Source organism: Brachionichthys hirsutus, chromosome 7 (genome assembly GCF_040956055.1).
Source record: "Brachionichthys hirsutus isolate HB-005 chromosome 7, CSIRO-AGI_Bhir_v1, whole genome shotgun sequence".
Lineage (NCBI taxonomy): Eukaryota > Metazoa > Chordata > Actinopteri > Lophiiformes > Brachionichthyidae > Brachionichthys > Brachionichthys hirsutus.
The window spans coordinates 9,565,789-9,588,025 of record NC_090903.1 but is presented as its reverse complement, the minus strand read 5'-3'; the positions used below and the strand labels follow the sequence as shown (position 1 = coordinate 9,588,025).

General features: G+C 41.5%; 4 protein-coding genes across 4 annotated transcripts; 2 read left to right on the top strand and 2 right to left on the bottom strand.

Annotated features, from left to right (window-relative positions):
- Positions 1–7: 7 nt before the first annotated feature.
- Positions 8–4,267, bottom strand: polh (polymerase (DNA directed), eta). The gene is made up of 10 exons (XM_068741023.1): positions 4,131–4,267; positions 3,755–3,889; positions 3,458–3,687; positions 3,167–3,348; positions 2,779–2,882; positions 2,518–2,637; positions 1,466–1,589; positions 1,319–1,384; positions 1,039–1,211; positions 8–949 (listed from the first exon to the last, which is right to left on the bottom strand). The coding sequence occupies exons 1-10, from the start codon at positions 4,265–4,267 to the stop codon at positions 82–84; spliced, it is 2,139 nt and encodes a 712-aa protein (XP_068597124.1). The 3' UTR covers positions 8–81.
- A 522-nt stretch (positions 4,268–4,789) lies between these two features.
- Positions 4,790–9,038, top strand: LOC137896097 (CMRF35-like molecule 1). The gene is made up of 6 exons (XM_068741625.1): positions 4,790–5,009; positions 7,082–7,387; positions 7,509–7,649; positions 7,745–7,779; positions 8,041–8,121; positions 8,695–9,038. Exons 1-6 carry the CDS (start codon positions 4,790–4,792, stop codon positions 8,737–8,739), a joined length of 828 nt encoding a protein of 275 aa, XP_068597726.1. The 3' UTR covers positions 8,740–9,038.
- Positions 9,039–9,714: 676 nt separating this feature from the next.
- vdac2 (voltage-dependent anion channel 2) lies at positions 9,715–15,016 on the top strand. Its single transcript, XM_068741764.1, has 9 exons — positions 9,715–9,842; positions 10,911–10,982; positions 11,066–11,115; positions 11,782–11,934; positions 12,058–12,110; positions 12,595–12,822; positions 13,359–13,509; positions 13,625–13,682; positions 14,101–15,016. The coding sequence occupies exons 2-9, from the start codon at positions 10,916–10,918 to the stop codon at positions 14,190–14,192; spliced, it is 852 nt and encodes a 283-aa protein (XP_068597865.1). The 5' UTR covers positions 9,715–9,842; positions 10,911–10,915; the 3' UTR covers positions 14,193–15,016.
- A 1,224-nt stretch (positions 15,017–16,240) lies between these two features.
- Positions 16,241–18,509, bottom strand: comtd1 (catechol-O-methyltransferase domain containing 1). Its single transcript, XM_068741393.1, has 7 exons — positions 18,458–18,509; positions 18,239–18,354; positions 17,599–17,704; positions 17,163–17,281; positions 16,701–16,755; positions 16,501–16,634; positions 16,241–16,393 (listed from the first exon to the last, which is right to left on the bottom strand). The coding sequence occupies exons 1-7, from the start codon at positions 18,507–18,509 to the stop codon at positions 16,241–16,243; spliced, it is 735 nt and encodes a 244-aa protein (XP_068597494.1).
- Positions 18,510–22,237: the final 3,728 nt, after the last annotated feature.

Genomic DNA, 22,237 nt, shown 5'->3' with positions numbered 1-22,237 from the left:
TTATTATATTATGAAGCCCAAATAACATTGATAAGCTGTTGCTTATTTGATTGACAAATGCAGCTGTAAGGCGCTGATTCTTCAGCGCTTCTTGAAAAAAGAATCCAGAGTGCCCGCGCTTCCAACTTGGGAGCGATGCCTTTTGGATTGGGGTCCTGGTTGACCTCTGGTTTTTGTCTTGCCCCCGGAGGCTGTGGTTGAGCCTGTGTTCGTCTTAGAAGAGGAAGAGATGACTGCTGAACTTGTGGATGAAGACAGTGAGTTCTGGAGGTCCAGAGCAAAATGGTAGTCGCAGTGTTCCGGCATTTCCCAGACCAACACCTTTCGGCCACATCGTTCACAGTTCAGCAGGTCTTCACTGTCTACGCAGGGAGAATGGAGATTCTCCTCTGCAACAACGTTTAGTTTATCCATGTCTTCACATGGCTGTCGAGATGTGAAATCCGGACTACGATCTGGCTGTAGGTCCGACACAGCAAGCACATATTCTTCTGTATTGACGGGACTAGGTCTGCGACCCGCGGCAGGTTTGTTCAATGGCGCCGCCAAGACCCGTAGGCTTACTTCAACGGTCTTCTTCTGGAAGAAAGAAGGCGGACTTGCTGAACCACGTTTAGAGCTGGTCTCCGCGGGAGTATCGTCAGCAGAAACTTTGTGAGATGAAGATGTGAGAACCTCCGTGAAGTCTACGGCACCATCTTCTTCATCTTCTGAAATCTTCCGTCTTTGTTTCTCAGCTGCCTTTTGAAAAAAGGACCGAATGGAGCTCGGGTGTTTGCAGATGGCGTCGTTATTCAACTCAGAGGATGGGCGGCTGGACGACTGAGCAGGAGACGAAACGCTCTGGCTTGCAGCGACATCACTGGAGAGAAAACCAGCGATCCCCCCTGCCGATGGAGCGTGGCTGAATTTGCTCGCTGAGAGCTGTAGCAGAGTGAGCGGTGGCGTCCTGGGGGGGGGCACATGATGTAAGACAGTGGAATAAATCACACGGGATTCCTTTGACAAACAGTTTGTGCCTTGCTGTATTATATTTACCACGTTGCCTGGTGGTTTCCGGCCGTATTGAGACTCTTGATAATGGCAAAACTGTCGTTGGAAAGTTTGGTCGCTTCGTAGCGTGCTAACGCACAACAGCGAGAGAAGCTGCTCGGCCTCTTGTCCCCGAGCTGACGTACGCCGACCGTCAGCAACTTAGCCATTCGGCCGTTCTGTCGGATGGTTAGAGATGACAACGACGCTGTTGTGAAGCCCACTTCACAGAAATAAGTACCTAGTCCTGTTGCAATAAAAGGAAAATGGGATTTTTTTCTCTCACCGCTTCTCTGTCCTTTGTCAATCTCTCCTCCAGCTCAAGGGCCAGTTGATGAAGCCAATGCTGTACCTACAGAGAGGTTATTAAACAGTTCACTAAAAACATTACTGCAAAGCCTAAAACAAGCGTAAAGGACTGACGGACGTGTACCTGTTCTTTTGTAGCCAGCGATGTCTTCCCAGGAAAGTTTTTACTACATCCGATGGACTTGGGGAGCTGTCTCGGTTTCACTGCTTCAAACTCAATCCCCCGACACAAGTCGTGCAGCCACTGGCTGCAAAGCAGAGACCAGCCGAAATAAGCGAGATGCGGCAACAACCTCGCCATACGGGTGCTTTGACGTACGAGCGTTCCGAGATAGCAGCAAGCCTGCGGGGCAACATTTTGCTTTGAGACGCGAGTATACATTTGAGCTACGAGCGCGCACGTTTCCAGGTGCTGATGCGAGATGGCCGAGCGCATTTCACTCGTTCAGTGATTTTGGCTGTATCTGTGAATATTATTTATAACAAGTGATGGGTCCAAAGAAAGCAAGCGGTAAGGATGGCAGTGAGAAGAAAACAAAATGCATGATGACGATGGAGATGAAGCATGAAGTTATCCATCAACGTGGCCGCAGTGTCTGCGTCAGGGATTTGGCACGCGGAGCACATCGATGACATGCACAATCCTCAAACAGAGGGAGGCTATCAAGAACACAAAGCCTTCCAAAGGTATTAGTATTACGTCTATGTTTATGCAAGTGTACGTGTTAGTGTACAATTACAGTTGAAGTACCTGTCCCCCTCTCCACTGCACGCCGCCGTCAGCGCTATCGTAAAACTCATAATGAAACCACATTTTATGTTACAGTAATACTGTATATCGTGTATTATATCATTTTGTGTGCGTGTGTGCATCTATATATCAAATAAAAAAATATATATATCCATCGTTATTAGCGTTGAGTGGGTGCTTTTAGACGGCCGGCAGGGAGTCTTTTTTTTTCAGTAATTTTATAAAGAGAAAAATGTATTTGACATACGAGCGATTTGCGTTACGAGCTCGGTCAAGGAACAAATTATACTCGTATGTCGAGGTATTACTGTATGAATGAAAAAAAAAAACACACAGATGAATCAATCAGGTCTTTCTTTGGACATCTTTGTAATCCCGAGCAGATTTCTGTTTTGTGTCATTTTAGGCCATCTGGCCCATCTCACCCAGTCTTTTCTCCAAAGTGCTGTCCCAGTTGAGCCTGAGAGAAGCGAGTCAGATCGCCCATGTTCTCCACTCCCAGAGTTTCTGTGATGGAGCAGCCCAGCTTACCTCCCAGGTTACGGCTGCAACGAATACGCCGCACAACAGTTCAGACGGACCGGTAGCCAATTCACACATTTCAGTTTCTTTGTCAAAAATATCTGTTAGGGATAAGTAAAAAAAAAAATCTTTATCTCATCAGAGTACTGGTGCTTTGAACTCACATCTTGTTGACTGGTAACGTGCTGAAAAGTTCAGCCACTGAGTCCAAAGGCAGCACAGTTTGTCGGTTAGGTTTGTTCAGACCGCAGGCAAGTTTGGCCAACACCTGGAGAAAATAGACGGGAAACTCTGGCTGGAGCAAACACCAACAATTTAGCACCGCACCAAGTCCTCAGTCTTCCGTTGCCCTAATCTGAACTTCTCAGGGACTACTTCTGGCGGAAAATTTAACATAAGCATATACTTAAAGAAATTATACAAAAAGGTCAAATCAATTATGTCAGAACTCTTTAAGCAATGGGGAAGAGTTTTACCTCATTTGTGTTTTACACAGCGCCTCGTCCTCTTTGAAATGAGGTGTTGTATCTATCACAGTAGACACATTCCTACCTTGTTGTGCGATATCCCTGCCGAGCAGCAGAAACCCGTGTGTTCCTTCACAGCTGCTCTCATTTCCTCCACAATGAGAGCCCCCGTCGTTAGCTGCAGTTCTACCGAGTTCTGCTCCCCTAAAGAAGGGGGGGCAGGCAAGGACACGAGCCACTGCTGGAGACCTCTGGACCGCTGCTCCTCTAAAACAAGACATTATAAAGTGTTTATAAAGTGACATTAGCTTAATGCCACTTTATAAACACCGGTTTTCTTTGCCCAGTGCGGAAACAAGTTCTGTTATAGCCCCACCTTTATCCAAAGGAACATCCTCTGCATGTGCTTCCTGTTCAGATGAGCTTTGTGGGTATCCCTGGATGTAGGTCATCCTCAACAAGTGTGGTTCTAGTTGTGTGTCCACGTTTTTAAGACGCTGCTGGACCGCAGCAGTGAGATCCATGTAGGCCTCATCAATGCTGGCTCTTTCAAGCACAGCGAAGCGAGACATCACCTCCATTACCTCCACACTCGCCTCCCTGTAACTACACAAGGCCAATGTGACTTAGCATGTCATCAGGTCACAGCATATTGTGCATCCCCACCACTTACAGCGTCAGGTCTGCCTTGCCGTGAGACTCTCGCACCCGAGCCACCTGGAGATCCGGGCACAGTTTCTTCGCATCGTCGACCCACATGTTCCTGGTGACGCCGTGGGCCCTGGCCTCGTAGCTGACGGCTATGATTCTGTAGTGATTATAAAAAAGAACTACATTTTCATGTCACGTATGCTAATCATCCCCAAACATGCAACTCCCATTTGGAAAATGGGAGTTTTTTTAAATACACAAATATACGCAAGTAAATACACAACTCGTTTATTGCTCCGCTTTCGCCATTTCATTGTATTGTTGTTTTTATTTACGGTTGGAAGCTTCACTGTATATGACGCTTATTGCGCTAACAATAACTCAACGTGCTAACTCACCCGCCTCCCTTCCACGTCTTGTACTGAGCCACCACGCAGGGAGTGTTTCTGAGACTCGGATCGAGCCTCTGTTCCACCTGCACGTAAAAACAGTCCATATCTACTAACGCCACCACCCTGTCTCTGCCGTGCGCCATTACGCAGGAAGACAATCCGTCATTGGGCATTCAATCGTTGATATTTAACCAGGGAGGAGGGGCGTATTTGCGATTCTACAGGTTTTTCGCTTCGTACGAGCGCGCCTACATAAAAACGTCATCAGTACTCGACACAGACGGCGGTGTCCGAGCGCCAACGAGTCCTGCCGGAGATAGTCATATAAATCCTGACGCCTTGGTTCGATATGGATCTTTATCTATCCATAACTAGCTTGCGGGTTTGATAGCATATTTGATTATGTCTAACTTTTATCTGTATTTGACCCAGTAAGCACAACCATCGGCTTTGCATTGCTTTATATTTTAATGGAACTCACTCACAAATATGGACAGATACTGCACTGGCTGTAAATAATCAATATTTACCTAATTATTCAAACGAAAAAATATTGTAAAGGGACAACTTCAAGCCGTCCCATCGTAAATAGATATGGCCAGAGTGAAATGAGCATGTGTGATTAAGAGAACGTCGATTGATTGTTTGACTCGAGCAAATGGTGAATGACATGGGGATGGAGTCAACTCGCCAGCAGCCAGAGAACGTCGCCTCGTCTGGGAATCGAACCCGATCTTCCGCGTGACGGGCGGAGATACTTTACGAACGAGGAAGTCACAAACGCATTAGGCGAGGACCGCTGGGAAAGTATTCGTTCGAACATCCGGCGGTCCAAGAACAGTCCTGAACTCGTCCAATCTCAAAAGCTGAGCAGGGGCGGCTCTGGTTAGTCCTCGGGTGTTCTGCTGTGTTTATGGTTTTATGATTTCGGTGTCGGTTTGTGGTGCACTGTGAATTGGCAACACAATTACGTTATCATACCTGTACATATTGTATAAATGTAAATAACATGCCATTTTTGATAATAAAAGACAAACAAAAAAAAAACACGCCCGATCTCGGAAGCTGAGCAGGGGCGGGCCTGGTTAGTACTTGGATGGGAGACCGCCTGGGAATACCAGGTGCCGCAAGCCTTTTATCTTCCCTGAGGCAGAGGGCGTTTGAATGGATGACAAACAAAAATTGCATTTTTTCAGACAAAAGTCGGAAGTATAGATGGTTATCAATTTGAAGAGTAGTGATTGATGACTTTTCTTGAGGTATCAGGTGATGGGTGAATGTATGCGATGATTCGGGTAGACTAAACAAAACTCTGTCTGTTGGTGCCTTTAATCAGGTTAAAGAGGAAGTATACTGCTAAACACAAGAAGCACATTACGCCAAGCAGCAATATGAAGAAATAAGTGTTGAGAAATGTTATGCAAAGCTCCCAGTACTTTCTTCTGATTTGTCAAGGCATTGCAAAATTCATAAAAGGTCTTTCTTCACCCTACTGTGGTTTTACTACATATGTAGTGTATATATGTTTTTATACTTTCTATAATGATCTTTTGAAGTCATATTTACTGAACCTAATACCCAGCCTACTATTGACCTCTGTAGGTATCCTCATATTTGCATGATATACAGCAAATGACTGATGTAAAACAACGTACAAACCTTACAATCAAGGAAGAGCGATTTTAACAGTTGTTCTGAAGTATAGTAGGAAGTTCACAGTCATTCTTGAATGCGCTGTTTTCCCTGCTCGCACAGTAACATGGCTGTTCTTGGTTTTCTTCTGATTCTCACCGGATACACAGGTTAGTCAAAGTAATCTTTTTTTAAAAATATTTTTAAATATGTTCATTGAAATTCTGTTTTCGTTCTCAACGCAGGAATCCACAGCCTAACAACGGTCAGTAAAATGTCAGTGAAAGCTGGAGAAACCATCTCAATCCCATGCCTATATAACTCAACATACAGAAATAATATCAAATATTTGTGTCAAGGATATTACTGGAGCTCTTGCTTGGATGTAGTCAAAACAGACAACCCTGAAAGGTTTTCAATCTCTGATAACAAAACTCAAAGCGTCTTCACTGTGACTATAAAAGAATTGACATATCGGGACACTGATTACTGGTGTAATGTGGAGAAGACAGGAACTGATGATGGAGAATATTTTCAGATGTCCGTCACTAGTGGTAAGTAGAGTATCATCACCTGCATGTACATTTCAAATACTTTGTGAAGTTTTTACATTTTGGAGAAAAACAGTTAAAAAAAAAAGATTTCTTGATTTGCTGCAGATTTATTTTATATTTTTAAACTTTTTATTTTCTTTTTACATTATTTTACTTTATACCTTACCTTATTTACATGCATTATCTCCACCGAGGCAGGGGTTATGTAATCACCGTTTCTTGGTTTGTCTGTCTGTTTGTCTGTAAGCAAGATAACTCAAAAGGTTGCATATGGATCTTGATGACATTTTCACAAAATGTTGCCAGAAACAGATGATAAAATGTTGGTGATGATCCAGAAGAGAGGCCTGGATTATCGATCACTTTGAAATTTTCGTTAACATTGCAGTCAACTGAGCTTCAAAATGTATTCCTCAATATCTCGACTGATTGTTGGCCAATGTTTATGGAACTTTTTAACATTGAAAACACCATTTACAGATTCAAAAATTAGTTAAGAATACACATCAACTCCGATTCACTTTTACTTGGTTGGTGTATAAAGGCACCAAGAACAATTTAGAACCTTATAATGATGATCTAAAGGAGGGGAATGAGCGGCTTGGCGGAGGTCTGCGCTATCTGAGTGCTTTCCTGGTCTTGAAAATGTTTCAACCATTTAATAATTATTTTCTAATAATTTGTAACTACATAATAAGAAACATTTGAAACAATGCCATCCTGTATCCGAGATCACACTTTTATGTCAAATACCATTTGTTTTCCTTTAAGGTACTGGTATACCAAATCTCCGTGTGAACCAACAGGAGCTTATAGCATTTAATGGAGAAAAAGTAACCATTAATTGTTACTATCATAACCCTGGAGAAATTAAATGGTGCCGGCTGGGCCACTCCTGTGTTGTTGGATCCTCTGGATTAATAGATGGAGCAAGAGTGACCATTGATACGAGGGTCTCCAATGTCTTCACTGTGACCATGAGTGGACTGGCAATGGAGGACAGCGGCTGGTACTGGTGCGCCAAAGGGGACTTACAAATGCCAGTCCATGTGATGGTTACTGAGAAACCTACCACTAGTAAGAACAATCATTATACATTCTGAACAAAACTGAATATTTTTTAATTTAAAATAGATGAGTTATTAGGATTTATTGTTGTCAAATTATCCTAGTTTTTATTTGACAGTTTTATCCACAGATACCCCCAAAACCACCTTATCAGCCATTCCTGATGCAGAGGATCTCCAATCTGACATAATAAGCTTCGTCATCCCTTTGTGTTTATTGGTTGTTGCCGTAATGACGACGTTGCTCATCTGGTTTCTGTTTAAAAGACAGAGTAAGTCAGCATTGGAATGGCTATAGCATATATATACACGTGTGTATAAATAAATAAACTTACAGTCTGTTCTGTTTTTTTATGTTTACTTTTAGAGCAGCCCAAAGTCGGATTATCAGATACAACAAAGGTACGTCGTAATGACTCATTTCCCACAACAAACTCCTTATAGCTTTACGAAATAAATATGGAGGTGGTGAATTTTCTGGTGATTATTTTTGATTTAAGTGTTTACGCTTGAATAATATTTTTACAATTTCATTCTACTCAAATGTATTATTCAGTATTTAACCATACAGATTTGTATTTAAGAAAAGCAAAAGCATTGATGAAAACAGAAATACCGGCACCACTCGAATGGTTTCTGTTTTTTCTATCTTCCTTTCTTCAGCGATCAAGTGCTGAGATGGAAAGTTACACAGGCGTGGTGTACGCCAAAGTGACTACTGCAAAACCACCAACTCTGCCAGGGGTACATGTGAAACGATCCAAAACAAGCCTCATACAGTCTCTCACATTCCTATTAAAGCTTCATTCACGCAAAAATGTAGCTCTGAATGACCAACATGTTGTATATATTTAAAAAAAATGGTCACTGGCCATAAGCTTCAAACTCAGATACTCGGGTATCAGGGTTAAGTTTTACATGTGCATGGGCTTCGTTAAGGCAACAATTACTGACATGTTATGAGTTTTGTACTTTTGTTCATGTTAAGGTTGGGTGATTTTCACAGTTTGGTTAGGAATAAACGTCACCTGGTTAGGTTCAGGTAAAGATGCATTGGGGTTTTGGGTTCAGGATTATAGGTTTAGGATAGCACAAATCTTAGCATGTCTGTGATCAACCAAATGCGTGTATTCAACACATCCTGCAGTTTAATGTGGACCATATGATGTTGTGCACATGTTAGCATGCTTAATATATATATATATTTTTATCTTAAAGTACTCCTGTGCCTGTAGTCTCACAGGGCTGCTAATATGTTCTTTGTGTGGTTTATCTTTGATCCTTCTTCTTAATTTTATTTCTTTTGTTTGCCAACAGGTGGAAATAAAACCTGAAGATGTAACATATAGCACATTGGCGTAGCGACAATTAAAACTCAAGTGCCATGGAACTTCACAACCTGTCCAGCACACCAACACCACCGCACACCAACAATAGTGTTGTAATGTGTTATTTGAGTTTGTAAAATCTTTACTTATTATTGTCATGTGAAGGCATTTTGCTGTCTCCCTATTTTATATATTTTTTTGCAGGAGTCTACAAAGTCTGGGGGAAAGCCCAGATGATCTGGCCCTGAAGATAGGGTTAGATATGTGCTCTGTAACATTTTCTGTTTTGGGTCTCTGCACTGGGGCAGCATGGTGACGCATTGCCTCACAGCCAGAGGGTTCCGAGTTTGATTCCCTTTTTTGTTTGCTATCCCTGTGTCTGCAATAAAAATGACTGAACAGGTAAAGTGAGCATATTTTTAATGGCTTTAAAAGCAGGGAGCATTTAAAAAAAATTGAACTTGATACGATTGTTTTATAATACAAAATGTTGGTGGATGTTGATGAAATCTTGATTGCGTAACTATAGGTGAAAAATTAAAAACTTCTCAATTCTGGAATTATTTCTACTGCCACAAGTCGGAGATGCTTCTGCTTTTCTTATTGGTCCATACAGAAAAAGAAGACCTAACTAACTTTAAATGACAAGTGAAGCTATGTTCGATGCATTAGCTAATTATAAATCTTCATGTAAGCATCCTCACACAATGACGTACTACAAAGATTCACAAAATCCTACTTTTCCTGATCGCCATTTCATTTCGTACAGTGACATAAGAGCAATGAAAACTTTTGTGAAAATTGTAACTATTTAAAAGAACTTAATATAATAGATAAGTCACAATAGTGTAGATACAATAAATGACAAAGTGAACAAAAAAAAGAGTTCAAAAGCAACGAAATATATAAAACGACAAATTCTAGGGCGCCCACGTCGTGACGTAAAAAAAATAAAAATAAAAAAAAAGATTTCTACTCAGGCACTAATTTGGTCGTCCGGGGTCCTGAGCCGGTCTGAATTTCTTTGCGTTGCAGTCTCCTTCAGCTCGCCCTCCAGCCGGTGACGCTCCATTCGGCAGTGTGAGGAATATTCCTGTTAAAGTCACTCACGCTAACCACCGGTCCCACCTCCGACTGGTAAGAGCGCCATTAACTCAGCGCGACTGTCGATGAACTCGAAAACAAGTAAGAATCGGCTCGAAGCGCGCTTCGCACGCGCGGCTAGCAAAGTTGGCTAAGCTAGCTGCACCGGCGTGCGGCGTCTGACACATGTTTCAAGTACCGGTAATGCGGGGCGGGGGGGGGGGTGTTGCTCGTGCCACGCACCTGTAAACGCGGCAGGCGTTCTACACAGATGCTGCCAGAAAACATTCGCAACTTTCCTTAAACGTCAGCGGCAGTTTGGTGTTTCCAGCCTGCGGCCTAGTTCGCTGGCTGGTGGGGCGAGCGGGGCAGCGCCGGGATGAGGCGACCCATTCCCGCGGCTCGCTCTTTAGCGATGGTCGGGCCTTCACAATGCGCTCCAGTGCGGCGAAAATGGCTTCTGTCACGCGTTAACCTTTTGCCTATCGCCTCCGGTCAGAGGCTGTACAGGTCTGAAGCTGCAGCTATACCGGATGTGCTAAATTCAGAGTAAAACTAACAGGAGCTCTTATTCAGCAGTTCTACTGTGAACTTCAAGATGAAAAATATCCCAAACCTTAAAGGACTTTTTTTTTTTTTTTTGTTGTTACAACACAGGCTATATGTCTGTGGTTTACACGTTAGTGTTTTCAGGGATGATGCAATGCACGTGGTCAACAGGATAGCTGTGAGGAATTGGTTGTAAATGCATTCAAGCATCAGGAGCGATGCTATAGTATTTATTTTGAGAAGCGTAAGAGCATCATCCATGCGGGTCATTGTTTTTGCTGAAATCTTGACCAGATGCGTTTTGCTCAGGTGATTCCATGTGGTGTTTATGTATGAGAGGCCACGTTCACTAACCTAGAGCCTAAATACTGTTGCCCTTTTGATCATAAAAAGACAGAAGCCATTTGATTTTTCAGAAAAATAAGATTTGCAGATCCTTTCTCAAATTAATAATGTAATTGTGGAAAATCTGCATACTTTATTATCACGTTACGGGTTTCCAGTTTTGGTTTAAATCATGGAAATGTACTTAATTCCAGAAAAACAAAGAACTGTTGCGCTTCTGTCACACAGATACCATGGCCGTGCCTCCTTCCTATGCTGATTTGGGCAAATCTGCCAGGGACATCTCCAATAAGGGCTATGGTATGGACATTTACTGTTTGATTCATTTCTGAAGTGCGATTTTTGTGTTGTTTTTATTTTAACAATGTGGTTCTTGTCTCCAGGCTTTGGCTTGGTGAAGCTTGATGTCAAGACTAAGTCAGCAAGTGGAGTGGTAAGGTCATTTCTTCAGTCACTAACGTTGTGAAACTAATTTACGTGACAGTAATTTAGATTTTACAGGAAAATAGTTTTATTTTGGGTCCACGCCAATGTATTTTTGAAACAGCCAGGAAGTGTCATAAATAGGTTACTTGTCAGCCACGTAGCAAGCCTCCTCAAACCACAGTGCCAATTTGTTTTTAAAAAAACGACCCCAGTCTCCGTTCTAATATTGTTTCATTATTAGCATTATTTTAATTGCTTGAAAAATTGATTTTGTAATGTAATTTTTTAAATTGTCTCCAGGACAGAGTTTATATTGATGCCAGTCAGTCCTTCAAAACACCCAGATTTATGAACCAGATATATCCTCCTGGGACCCAGCCCGCAGGCTAGCATGTCCTCTGTAATGGACAAGTGTCCACTACAGAGGACGTGCCAACTGGCTGGGTCTCAGGAGGATGTAATTGACTTTGTGGGTTAGTGACTTAAACAATTAAACATCAAAATTGCTTATTATGTTACCTGTAACAAAAATATATATATATATATATTTTCTTAAGACTAGTTATTTTTAACTTAACTGATATGAATATGTTCTTAATTTGTGTTCTTTTCATCGAGAGGGTCTACAAATGTTTGTTATGGTTGTCATTTCTATGAAATTTACCCCTTGCAGGAATTTAAAACATCGGGTTCCTCCAATACTGACACCAGCAAAGTTACTGGCAGCCTGGAAACGAAGTACAAGAGGTCAGAATACGGCCTGACCTTCACTGAGAAGTGGAACACTGACAACACCTTGGGAACGGAAATCACTATTGAAGATCAGGTTAGGAAAAGGTTGAAACATTTTGCAATTTAAAATTGACCCATTGTGCATGACAGGCCAACTAAAATGTTGTTGTTTTTTTGTTTTGTTTTTTACTGTCATGATTTCCATTGTTTCTCACAGATTGCCAAGGGACTGAAGTTGACTTTTGACACAACTTTCTCACCAAACACTGGGTAAGATAATTGTAATTAATTGAAAAAAGAAGAACATTGCATGAACTCTGTCGTCAAGATACTTAACATAGTCTGCTTTGTCTGTTTCTTCTCTACACAAGCAAGTAATGTTGGCAATCTGATCTGTGCCGTATGTCTCGCACAAGTGTCGTCACTTGAAATGTAACACCTCTCCCAGTTCGGTCCTGTTCCTTTGTCACTTTGTGATATAGGCTGCCCCCCCCCCCTCAATAGACAGGGAGTTTCATGGCAATGGGGGATTTCAGTTAGCCATCAAAGATCCTTTTTCAATCCTTTTTTTGTGTTAAGGTAACTAACGTGTCCGTCATATTTAAATGTAAATAACTTAAGTTACCTTCACTTCCAGAAATAGTTTTTTGGTGGGGTTTTTTCTCTTTTCTTATTAACTAGGATTGAAGGGCCACCTAACAAATGATTTTATGAAAAATCTGTCGTTAAATCACCAAACCTCTGTCATCAACAGCAAGAAGAGTGGCAAAGTTAAGACCGCCTACAAACGAGAGTATGTTAATTTGGGCTGTGATGTCGACTTTGACTTCGCTGGCCCCACCATCCACGGAGCTGCCGTCATTGGCTATGAGGGATGGCTTGCTGGTTATCAGATGACCTTTGACACTGCCAAATCCAAGATGACCCAGAACAACTTTGCCATTGGCTATAAGACGGGAGACTTCCAGTTGCACACTAATGTGTAAGTAGAGACTGTATTTTCTTATCGCTGAATGGTATGTTTATATCAGTGTTGCTTTGTCTTCTAGACTCAAAAGATTTTGATTAAATGTTTTCAAGAGTGAGGCTGTGGCCAATGGATAATCCGCTACAATTGTGTGGTGATCCACATCTAAATCCAGATTTTTTTGAAAGAGCGTCTTGACTATTGCAGTGTGGCAGCAGTTATAACATTCTTTCTTCCAACAATTGGTTAATGCATCCAGTGCTTTGACAAAACTAAATGTTCAACACCACCACCTGCAACAGATCAAACATTGATCTGGATTCTAAAAAGAAGATTTCAGATCTAGTGATCCAGAATGCGAGTTTGCTCCGTTAACTGATGTATGATTAAGAACACATTTTTCAAAAATTCTCTGACCTTGTACATAGCGTGATAAAGAAATTGAAGGTTTCTTCATGGAAGATCTCCAGCACTATAAGTGCCTCTGTAGTTAGAAATTCCACGTTTGGTTTCCCGTAGCATGAGGGCCTCTCCTATACTTGTGGTTATAGTAACGATGGATCTGAGTTTGGCGGCTCCATCTACCAGAAGGTGAGCGACAATCTGGAGACGTCAGTCAACCTGGCCTGGACTGCTGGCAGCAACAGCACCCGCTTCGGTATTGCAGCAAAATATCAACTTGACAAGGACGCTTCAGTCAGTGTAAGTATCCGAACAGAGAAAGTCAGGCCCCCTTTGACCCTTCTTTGATGCTGTGGATGAGGCCGATATTAATGTTAACAACTCACTTGAATGCTTTGTCCTGTTTCCCCTGCAGGCTAAAGTGAACAACAATAGCCTTGTTGGTGTTGGGTACACTCAGACACTTAGACCAGGTAAGTTTTTTTTCTCAATTTGCCAAGGCAACTCAAAGATGTTTACAGATTCAGTTTTTTTTTTTGTTTAGCTTGGCTGGCAGTCAAACGGATGCAATTTCCTGTCTGAGTAGCTGTAACAGTTTGACCAGGAATTCTTATTGTTGACGCCACCTCCGACCCCTGTAACAAATTATCCCTATACGTGGCACAAACGGCAGGGTTTGTCCCAGTTTGTTTCCAGACTCTACCATTAAAGCTTTTATACACAGCCCTCAAGTTCTTTGCAAATGCTCTTTTAGTTGACTTCACCTGCAATAAATTGATTGATTGTAACAATTAAATCACCTCCATCTTCTGATAAGTCCCTGCAAACAAATTTGAGAAGTAATTTAGCGTCTGCGCTAAAAATGGTTAATGGTTTTTCTCACATCTGCAGGTGTGAAACTCATTCTGTCTGGTCTGGTTGATGGAAAGAACATCAATGCGGGAGGCCACAAGCTTGGTCTGGGCTTAGAACTGGAAGCCTAAGCTTTCTTTGAACTGCGAGAGACGAGGGAATATCAGAAGAACCTGGCCTTACGTGCGTGTCCAACTCAAACCAGCAATGGGACATCGTTGGAGAGTGTCTCAAAGCCTTCAATAAATTCTAGCTCGAGTACCACTTCAAGTTGGTGCGTCTATCATTGGTATATTTTACATTTGTTGCTTTGTACTATGTAGTTACGTCAATTTGACAGCAATTTGGTGACTTATTTATAAATGATCATTGTATGTGTTCCTACACCATAATGAAAATCAAGCACTTTGTTACCATGTCTGTGTGACTCTGTGATATTTTTGAACACTAGTTTTTATTTTTTGGAAGGAGATCATCAGTTTATGGTTTGGATTTGGAGTCAACCGTCTGATGTTCCTTTAGTCATCCGCAATTTCATTTGCAAATTTTTTTTTCTGTTGCTATATGAAAACTATAGTACCCTTCCTCTTAATGTACATAAAGACATACTAAAGCTGCACAATGTTTTATTTTGCATCGGCCAACGTGTGAAGTTCTGTCAAAGGCTCCTTTAAAGATGGGTACAGTATAGTTGGTTTGCTGTAGGCAGTTATGCAAATTTACAGAAGCCCATTTCACTTGGCTGACCGAGCAGAACTAGGTTAATGTCATTCTGTACTAATGAACAATTTACCAGTATGGGACACTGAATATTCGCAGTAATGCCAAACAATCGTTGCTCAGAAGAGGTGTAACTTAAAGCTGCTCTTGTGCTCGTTCCTGTTCTGGATGGAGATGAAGCCCACAATAAAATGTTGGAAGTCTGAGTTTTCAATAAAGTTTACTCCACAAGACACATTTGAGCTGTGTGATGGGTCATTGAAGCTAATCGGCAACTGGTTAATGTGAAACTAGATCTGTGTTGCTAGTGAAAACAACTGGAAAGAAAATGGCATATTGCTGTCGCATATTGGTTTGTATCCATCCATTTTTTTGGGGACGGCATGATCGCAATCACCTTGTGGGTCACATATCTGCTGGCGCCTGTCAGCTGGCGTGGTACACTGGATGAGACGCCAGAGCATCGACGGGCCACACGAAAAGTGGTGGGACCAATTCACCTCAGCTTCATTTGTTTATTATTGAGCTGGGAGGAAGCCGGACAGAACCCCCACAGATACGAGAAGAACATAGAAACTTTTAAAATATGAAACGGCGCAACCCAGTCTCTCGTTGCTACCATCATTAATTTGTAGTCACCTGCAATTATGTTTCGTCCTTAGAATAAACCTTATAGGGACTATAAAGAATCTTTCTTAAGCAGCACGGCCTATTAACATTAAATTGAATTTTTGCTCATAATACACCTTAAATAAGCATTTGTAATGCAAATCTTTGACCAAGTAATTGTTTCAAGAACAGATAAAAGAAAATAAAGTTTATGTGTATCACAAACGATTATTTGAGCCCTTATTTGTCATTACATCATGAAATCAGACAAAGCAGAGAATCCTGGTTCCCTTCAGCTGTGAGTAAAACAAGAATATTTGATGTGTTTTATCAATTCAAATTCAGGTTGACGTGTAAAAGCAAACAAACAAACAAACAAACAAATATGTAAGTAAATCCAACCAGATCACAACAATTTAAAATGGTCAACAGTGATGAGTTGCACAAAGAAAAGCGTCTGAGTCCGTCTCAGTAATGTAGCTTCTTGTAAAATCATCAGTTTTCCTTTGCTTTATTCCATTTATATTGGTTTGTTATTTTGATTTACCAGCAGCTGACATCAGTGTGAAGTCAATGTTACAAGGAAAAGAAAACCATTGTTTTTACAAGTGTGTGTCATCTTAAGCTGTAGCACTGTGGCGTTTAATGATTTTTTAGAGTTACACCTATGTGACACCAAACATTTGTTTCAGATTTAATGTTAATAATTGCTGCACTGTTGGGTGTAGAAAACAAAGAGAAGGTTGTTGTATTGTTCAATGTAATAAATATCATAGCTGACTAAAAAAGGACAAAAAGCAATTTATTCCATGCATGACGTGTTATTTATTTATTTTTAACCGTAGGGATTTCAGCGTTTGATGGCAATCGTCAGACCATCGCTCAGCGTGAGGAGGCTCAGATCAATTCTCTGGTCCTGATGTAGTTTTTTATTAAGTGCGTCCAGAAACTGGGAGGTGATGTCATCAGGCGCAGGATTGACGACCCCTCCACCCCACAGCACCTTCAAAGACAGTATCAACAGAGCTGTTTTATTCTGTGTGCTGCACACCTCATAATGTATCTTCTAACAGACGCTCATCTATATTTCCCAAGGCTTGCTGCACTTACATTATCAATTGCAACGATGCCCCCTTTTCGTATCAGCTCAAGCGACTTCTCATAGTAGTTGCCGTAGTTTAATTTGTCAGCGTCGATGAACACAAAGTCGTACGTTCCGCCTTCCCCAGCTGCTATGAGTTCATCTGGAGAAAACAGGAGAAAATTAAAAATGTTGAAAATATATGGCATGTTAGATTGAAAGTACTTACCGAGTGTCTTCGTAGCTGTTTGATGTTGTATATCTATCTTATTCTCTACTTCAGCCTGTAGATAAGGATAAAATGTGTGAAGATAGATTCATACATTTCTTTTTCTTGTTTGTATGATTGTGTTTTTCAGAGAATGATAGAAAGAACTAAAACAAGAATTGATTTTAGGGCATGGCTTTGGATCTTTGTGTGACACCATTTCCTGAGGAGACACTCTTTTCATCTAAACAAGCCAGCAGCATTTTGTGCAGACACATTGACCGAATTTGCTTTGCCCTTCAAATTCTCACTAACAGATGCAACAATCAATCTTAAGTTGCAAAAATAATAACTCATTTTAAATGTTGCAGGATCTGTAAATCAGTGTTATTGAAATTAAGATTGGAGTTCTCGTGAACAAATCTTTGTTTTCCCAGGATGCCTTGGACGTGAGTCAAGCTGTTTAGAAAGGAATTCTCTCACCTCCTTAAAAAAGGGTTTGGAAATGTTCACATAGGCCTCTTCTATTTCACAAGCCACCACCCTTCCATTGTCTGGCATGGCCAGAGCCATGCTCAACGCATTGTACCCAGTGTACATCCCTGCAATATAAATATAATGATAATTAAAATCACTTCAGAATTAGATTTTAGTGCCTTCAAGTCTGTTAAAAGGTGAGTCTCTAATGAGAGCAAAGAATGGCCTCATAGATTGGAATCAAAACAAATACCAATTTTAAACAATACTTAATATTACCATTTAAATATCATTGAAACCGTTCTTAAATCCCAGTAAGAACTTGAAGGGTGAGCACTTTCAACAACTTTAAAAGTCATTAATTAATTCATTCTAACAATCCTGTAATTTGAACTAGTCACAAGTGGTTTAAGTCCACACTTTGCTTCAATGGTCTTCTCACCAACTTCAATAGCTTTAGTTGCATTTATCAGCCTGATGAGGTTTGCCATAAACTGGGCTTGTTCACTGCCAACCATCATCATAGCCCATCGGTCTTCAAGGGTTTTCTGAAATGAAACATATAGAGCACATAATCTGAACTGATAAATGTCTCCCAGTCCTCGTATCCTAGCGACAATGTGATGTTTGCTGCGCTCTAGTGGTCGAAAAGTATACCGCTTAAACCGGATTCCCTTCGCTCTCTCTCTCTCTCTCTCTCTCTCTCTCTCTCTCTATATATATATATATATCACACTCACACACACACACACACACAAGTGGACGTGAGCAGCTGTCAGAGATGACTGGTCAGTAGGCAATGCTTTTATACAGATGTACAGTTACCGTGGCGATGTATCCGGGTAACCAGTGAGCCACCGTTGTAGTATTTGAAAGCCCAGCGTAAACCCTGACAGTATCTCACTAAACCCAAATCCTGCATGCGTATTACAGGCCCCTGGTTTGTAGCTTTTTAAGTATAACATAACACAAGACAATTTAAAAGGAAATTAGGCTAATCAGACATCGCAATCAGAGATGAATGTAATGAATCCACGTAGAGGGATATGACACTTGCATTGCTGGTGTTCTGGTTTTCTTACCAGTCTGAGTTTGGTGAGGACTGGATGTTCCCTGACTGAGTTGTTAACAACATACTGAAGCACAGGATCAGCTCTCCTGCTATGGCTCTTCCCTATGAATGCAGACTTCCCCACACCTGATTGGAAGAAACAGAAGATCATTACCACCAATCAAAAAAACAAAGCAAGATTATTATATATTAGTATTATTATAGTACACACAAAACCATCATACCATACCTGTCAAAAGGAGAAGAAGTCCAACACGGAGAATAACTCTATATGTGCCCATTGCGGTCGAACCGTTGCAAATCCACAGAATGGTGAAATGTTGGTCTTTATGTAGTGTTGTTTGTGTTTGCCCTCATTTGTGTTATTGTGCAATCCAAACTCTGAACTGGTTCTCTGTTCTTATCTTGTGTGTACCATTACTCAGAATTACAGTTTATTACCGGAATACAACCACGGATAACTCCATGCAACTTCAGTTTTCAGCTAAAGGACACAGGACTCCTATACTCTTACTTTCTATATTCATAAAATATTTAGAAAGTATCCAGAAAATGTCCAGAATAAGGAGGGATGTTAATGTAGCAGAATGTAAAGTTAATTAAAAACAATTTAAATTTAGAAAGAGCTACGGTAGGTCTAAAAGACCGTGGTGAGACCAGCCATGATGGACGACAGAGACAGTGACTCTGAGGAAAAGGAAGGAGGCGGAGCTAGACGTGGCAGAGATGAAGATGCTGAGGTTCTCCTTGGGAGTGACCAGGCTGGGTAGGATTAGAAATGAGGCAATAAGAGGGACAGTGAAGGTTAGACATTTTGGAGACAAGGTGTGTTTTTCTTTGATTGGCGTTAATCAAATATATTTGTATGGGTATGTGTGTACTGTATTCTGAAATGTATATGGACAATTAAGGTTCTAAAAAAAAAAAATCAGAAAATCAAAGTCTTTATACAACAATTTTACAAAAGATTGTTGTATAAAGACTTTAAGATTAAAAAAATCCAAATATTATGCACTTGAATTTTGGAACACAAAGTTTGTTTATATTTAATTCTATCAAATGTTTTTTCTTTTTTCTTTTTTTTTTAAAACATTTCACTGATCTTTGATGTAGCTAAAGTTTAATGAGCAATGTTAGTGTGACACACCAGCGGAGCGTTTTCATGAGCCACTTTATAGATCGTCTCGTCTTGGGACTTCAAAATAACAGGAACAGAGGAGACGGTAGCCAGGAATGTTCAAAAAGGAATTTTGGGGATGTGAGTGGGATGTGAGGTAATCTCCTAGGAACGCAGAGCTTCCTCTGTATATCCCCTGAATAAGAATGCACAAATACAAACAAAAAACACAGAGACGACGAGAACAAATCAAATAAATGAGCCATGGCGTGAACTGTCTAAAAAAAATGTTTGCGTTTTGACGAGGACAGGAAGGGGATGTCTCAGAGTGAGATCACAGTTCTGCTGAGGTCCTCTCAGTGAAACTGAGATGCCTTGCCCCCCCCCCCCCTCTCCATCTCCAGCTGCTTCAGGCCTCTGTTTATGTGACGCTAATTGTTTCTGATACTTGTGCCAAGTACCTACTCCTTCCCAGCACATCCTACAGACAGGCTCTGGTCCCTCTGCTGCTTTGTGTGTCTGTTTAAGAATATGGAGAAGAAGAAGAAAAAAAAAGTGTGCACTGCCATCTGCAGCGTGCGCGCCGCTGTTCCTCCTCCCGGCCCCGACTGACAGAGTGCCACGGTGATACTCTCTCTCTCTCAGAGGTGGAAGAAAACAAAAGTGACACATTCAACTGCTAATATGAAACAAAATAATTCAAGAGCCCCCCCCCCCTCCCGCTCCTGCTTTGATTGCACTTTTTTTTTTGACAGAGGATTTTACATTGAGCACGCTGCGTGGAGACGAAATGTGGTATATTTAATAAACCAGTGGAACTTTTTCTTTTTTATTTATTCCCAAACATTCACAACTAGGTGGACAAAAAACGCCTGGACTAAGTCCACAAAGACAAATAGCATCGTATAATAATGTGAGTTTTTAGACATTGCAGATCTCATTAGCTTCCATTTAGATGTCAGTACCTCAATGCGACCAGCAAGTGGCAGTGTTGTTCAGCAAATGCACGCATACAGGCTTCATGACACCGAGAGAGGCCGGGCCTCTGATCGCTTTCCTCTTGTTGAATTGACCTGTGACACCGTCCCACAGCGCGCACGGGGCGACATATATATTGACTTGCTTGTAAATGCTACGAGGCTTTTACATCATCCACGTTTTTTTTTTTTGTGTGTGTGTGTGTTTTTATAAAGCTAAAAGCAGGATGACTGCTTTTCGCTGCACCCTAATAGCAGCAGTCAGTTTGGCATCTCAGCATGCATGAATATTAAGTGACGCTAATCACAATGGAGAGACAAACGTCAAAACGACTGACAGACATTTCTCGGTATTCAGTTGACATGCTCAGATTTATCCTCTGTTTGACAGCAGCGTCTCCCGTTATGACAAGTCTGTTTAAAAGCTTTCCTGAAGAGGCTCGTGCACATTTACACGCACAATTTTGTGATGCATTGACACTGATTTGACTTTAAACTGGGCCACTGTGCTGCTGAGCAACACCCAAACAAGAGTTTCTCGAAAGGAGTCACGGTTTAACGTGGGCCACTTGGAGAGCTGCAAGAATTTTGCCCCTTAAACCGGTTTTTCAATCGTGGAAATCTGAATCTACCGCAGCTGTATTCAAAGTATACAACGTACCTCAGAGGATGAATGTTCAGGATAAGCCATTCAGTTCTTTATCAGCCTCTCTTTGTGTATTTAAGCCGAAGGACAAACCAGATGATCCGGTACAGAGGAGAGAAATGGATGAGTTGCATTTGGTTTGACTTTCAAATCACTGAGTGATCTATGCTATTAACCTGATGTGTAAATAAATGCAGAATTCAATTTACATGGAGTCACCCCAATAAGTTGACAGTCCTCAAAAAGATCAAACAGGCTGCTGCAGGGTATGACGAAAGCCTTGGGTATGTGAAAGGTGCTGACACCTCGAGCAAGCCACAGAAAGAGACAAATGTCATATCCTCAGAAACAATTGAACGACTGGTTTTTCAGCCACCAGGTCCCTGAACTGCTATTCATGCATATTGTAGCGCTGCTACCACAGCGCCTCACATTCGCCGGCGCCGGAGGAGAGATGCTTTCTCTTTGTAGCAGGAGTGAATGCTTAGGATTTTAATTTCCCGTTCTCTTTCACACAATGCACTCTCTAATGTTTTTCCCTGCATAGAGTCATGCTTTTATTTGCTCATCGTCCACAAAGACAAACTTGATCTCTGCAGTCTCAGTCGTGTCCGGTCAATACAACCTCCCCTCCTATTAGTCTCACCCTCTTCCGGCTGCGGTGTCCCCATTGCGACAGCACTTGAGGCGCTAATGATAATGTTATAACCCAGACCAATTTGCCATGGCAATCAGACTCACTTAATTGAGTTGATTATGAGCCCTCTGTGTGAGATGACCCCTCCGGACTCAGAAAGAGTGAGCAGAAAGATGGAGGGTGTGGACGCAGCGATGGCTTTCCTCAGGCGTTCCACGGCTGTGCGGGATTCACATGGGATATGACTGTCGACTGTTTTAGGCATGTGAGCACAGGCGGGTCAAGGAAGAGAATGGGAGGGATAGTGTTCTGAGAGAGTAATAGACCCGGACATAGACCATATCCGAAGCTAATCCAATCAAGACAAGACACACAAAAAGGTCAGGGCCAGTTTGTATTCGAGCAATGATGCCAGGAACGAGTTGTTTAGTTAAGATTTTGCATTTCACAGTAACTTGGATCATTTCACTCTTGTTTAACTGGAGATTTAGCACTTTTTTTCCTCTCTTGCTTACAACCCCAGAATGTCTATTTCCAAACACGCATGACCAGGCCTTGGCATAAAGCATCAACACCTTTTCCTATCACAGTGTCAGATTTGTCAATTGCAATGCTGAAAATCACATCTTGAA

Coding starts and splice junctions, on each gene's coding strand:
- vdac2 (XM_068741764.1), top strand. CDS start 10,916: ATGGCCGTGCCTCCTTCCTATGCTGATTTGGGCAAATCTGCCAGGGAC. Junction 10,983..11,065: donor CATCTCCAATAAGGGCTATG/GTATGGACATTT, acceptor TCTTGTCTCCAG/GCTTTGGCTTGGTGAAGCTT. Junction 13,683..14,100: donor CACTCAGACACTTAGACCAG/GTAAGTTTTTTT, acceptor TCACATCTGCAG/GTGTGAAACTCATTCTGTCT.
- LOC137896097 (XM_068741625.1), top strand. CDS start 4,790: ATGACATGGGGATGGAGTCAACTCGCCAGCAGCCAGAGAACGTCGCCT. Junction 7,388..7,508: donor TACTGAGAAACCTACCACTA/GTAAGAACAATC, acceptor TTTTATCCACAG/ATACCCCCAAAACCACCTTA. Junction 7,650..7,744: donor GTTTCTGTTTAAAAGACAGA/GTAAGTCAGCAT, acceptor GTTTACTTTTAG/AGCAGCCCAAAGTCGGATTA.
- polh (XM_068741023.1), bottom strand. CDS start 4,267: ATGGCGCACGGCAGAGACAGGGTGGTGGCGTTAGTAGATATGGACTGT. Junction 1,590..2,517: donor CACTTTGGAGAAAAGACTGG/GTGAGATGGGCC, acceptor TCTGCTTTGCAG/CCAGTGGCTGCACGACTTGT. Junction 950..1,038: donor GGAAACCACCAGGCAACGTG/GTAAATATAATA, acceptor GCCCCCCCCCAG/GACGCCACCGCTCACTCTGC.
- comtd1 (XM_068741393.1), bottom strand. CDS start 18,509: ATGGGCACATATAGAGTTATTCTCCGTGTTGGACTTCTTCTCCTTTTG. Junction 18,355..18,457: donor ACTTCTTCTCCTTTTGACAG/GTATGGTATGAT, acceptor TCTTCCAATCAG/GTGTGGGGAAGTCTGCATTC. Junction 17,705..18,238: donor TCCTCACCAAACTCAGACTG/GTAAGAAAACCA, acceptor GTTTCATTTCAG/AAAACCCTTGAAGACCGATG.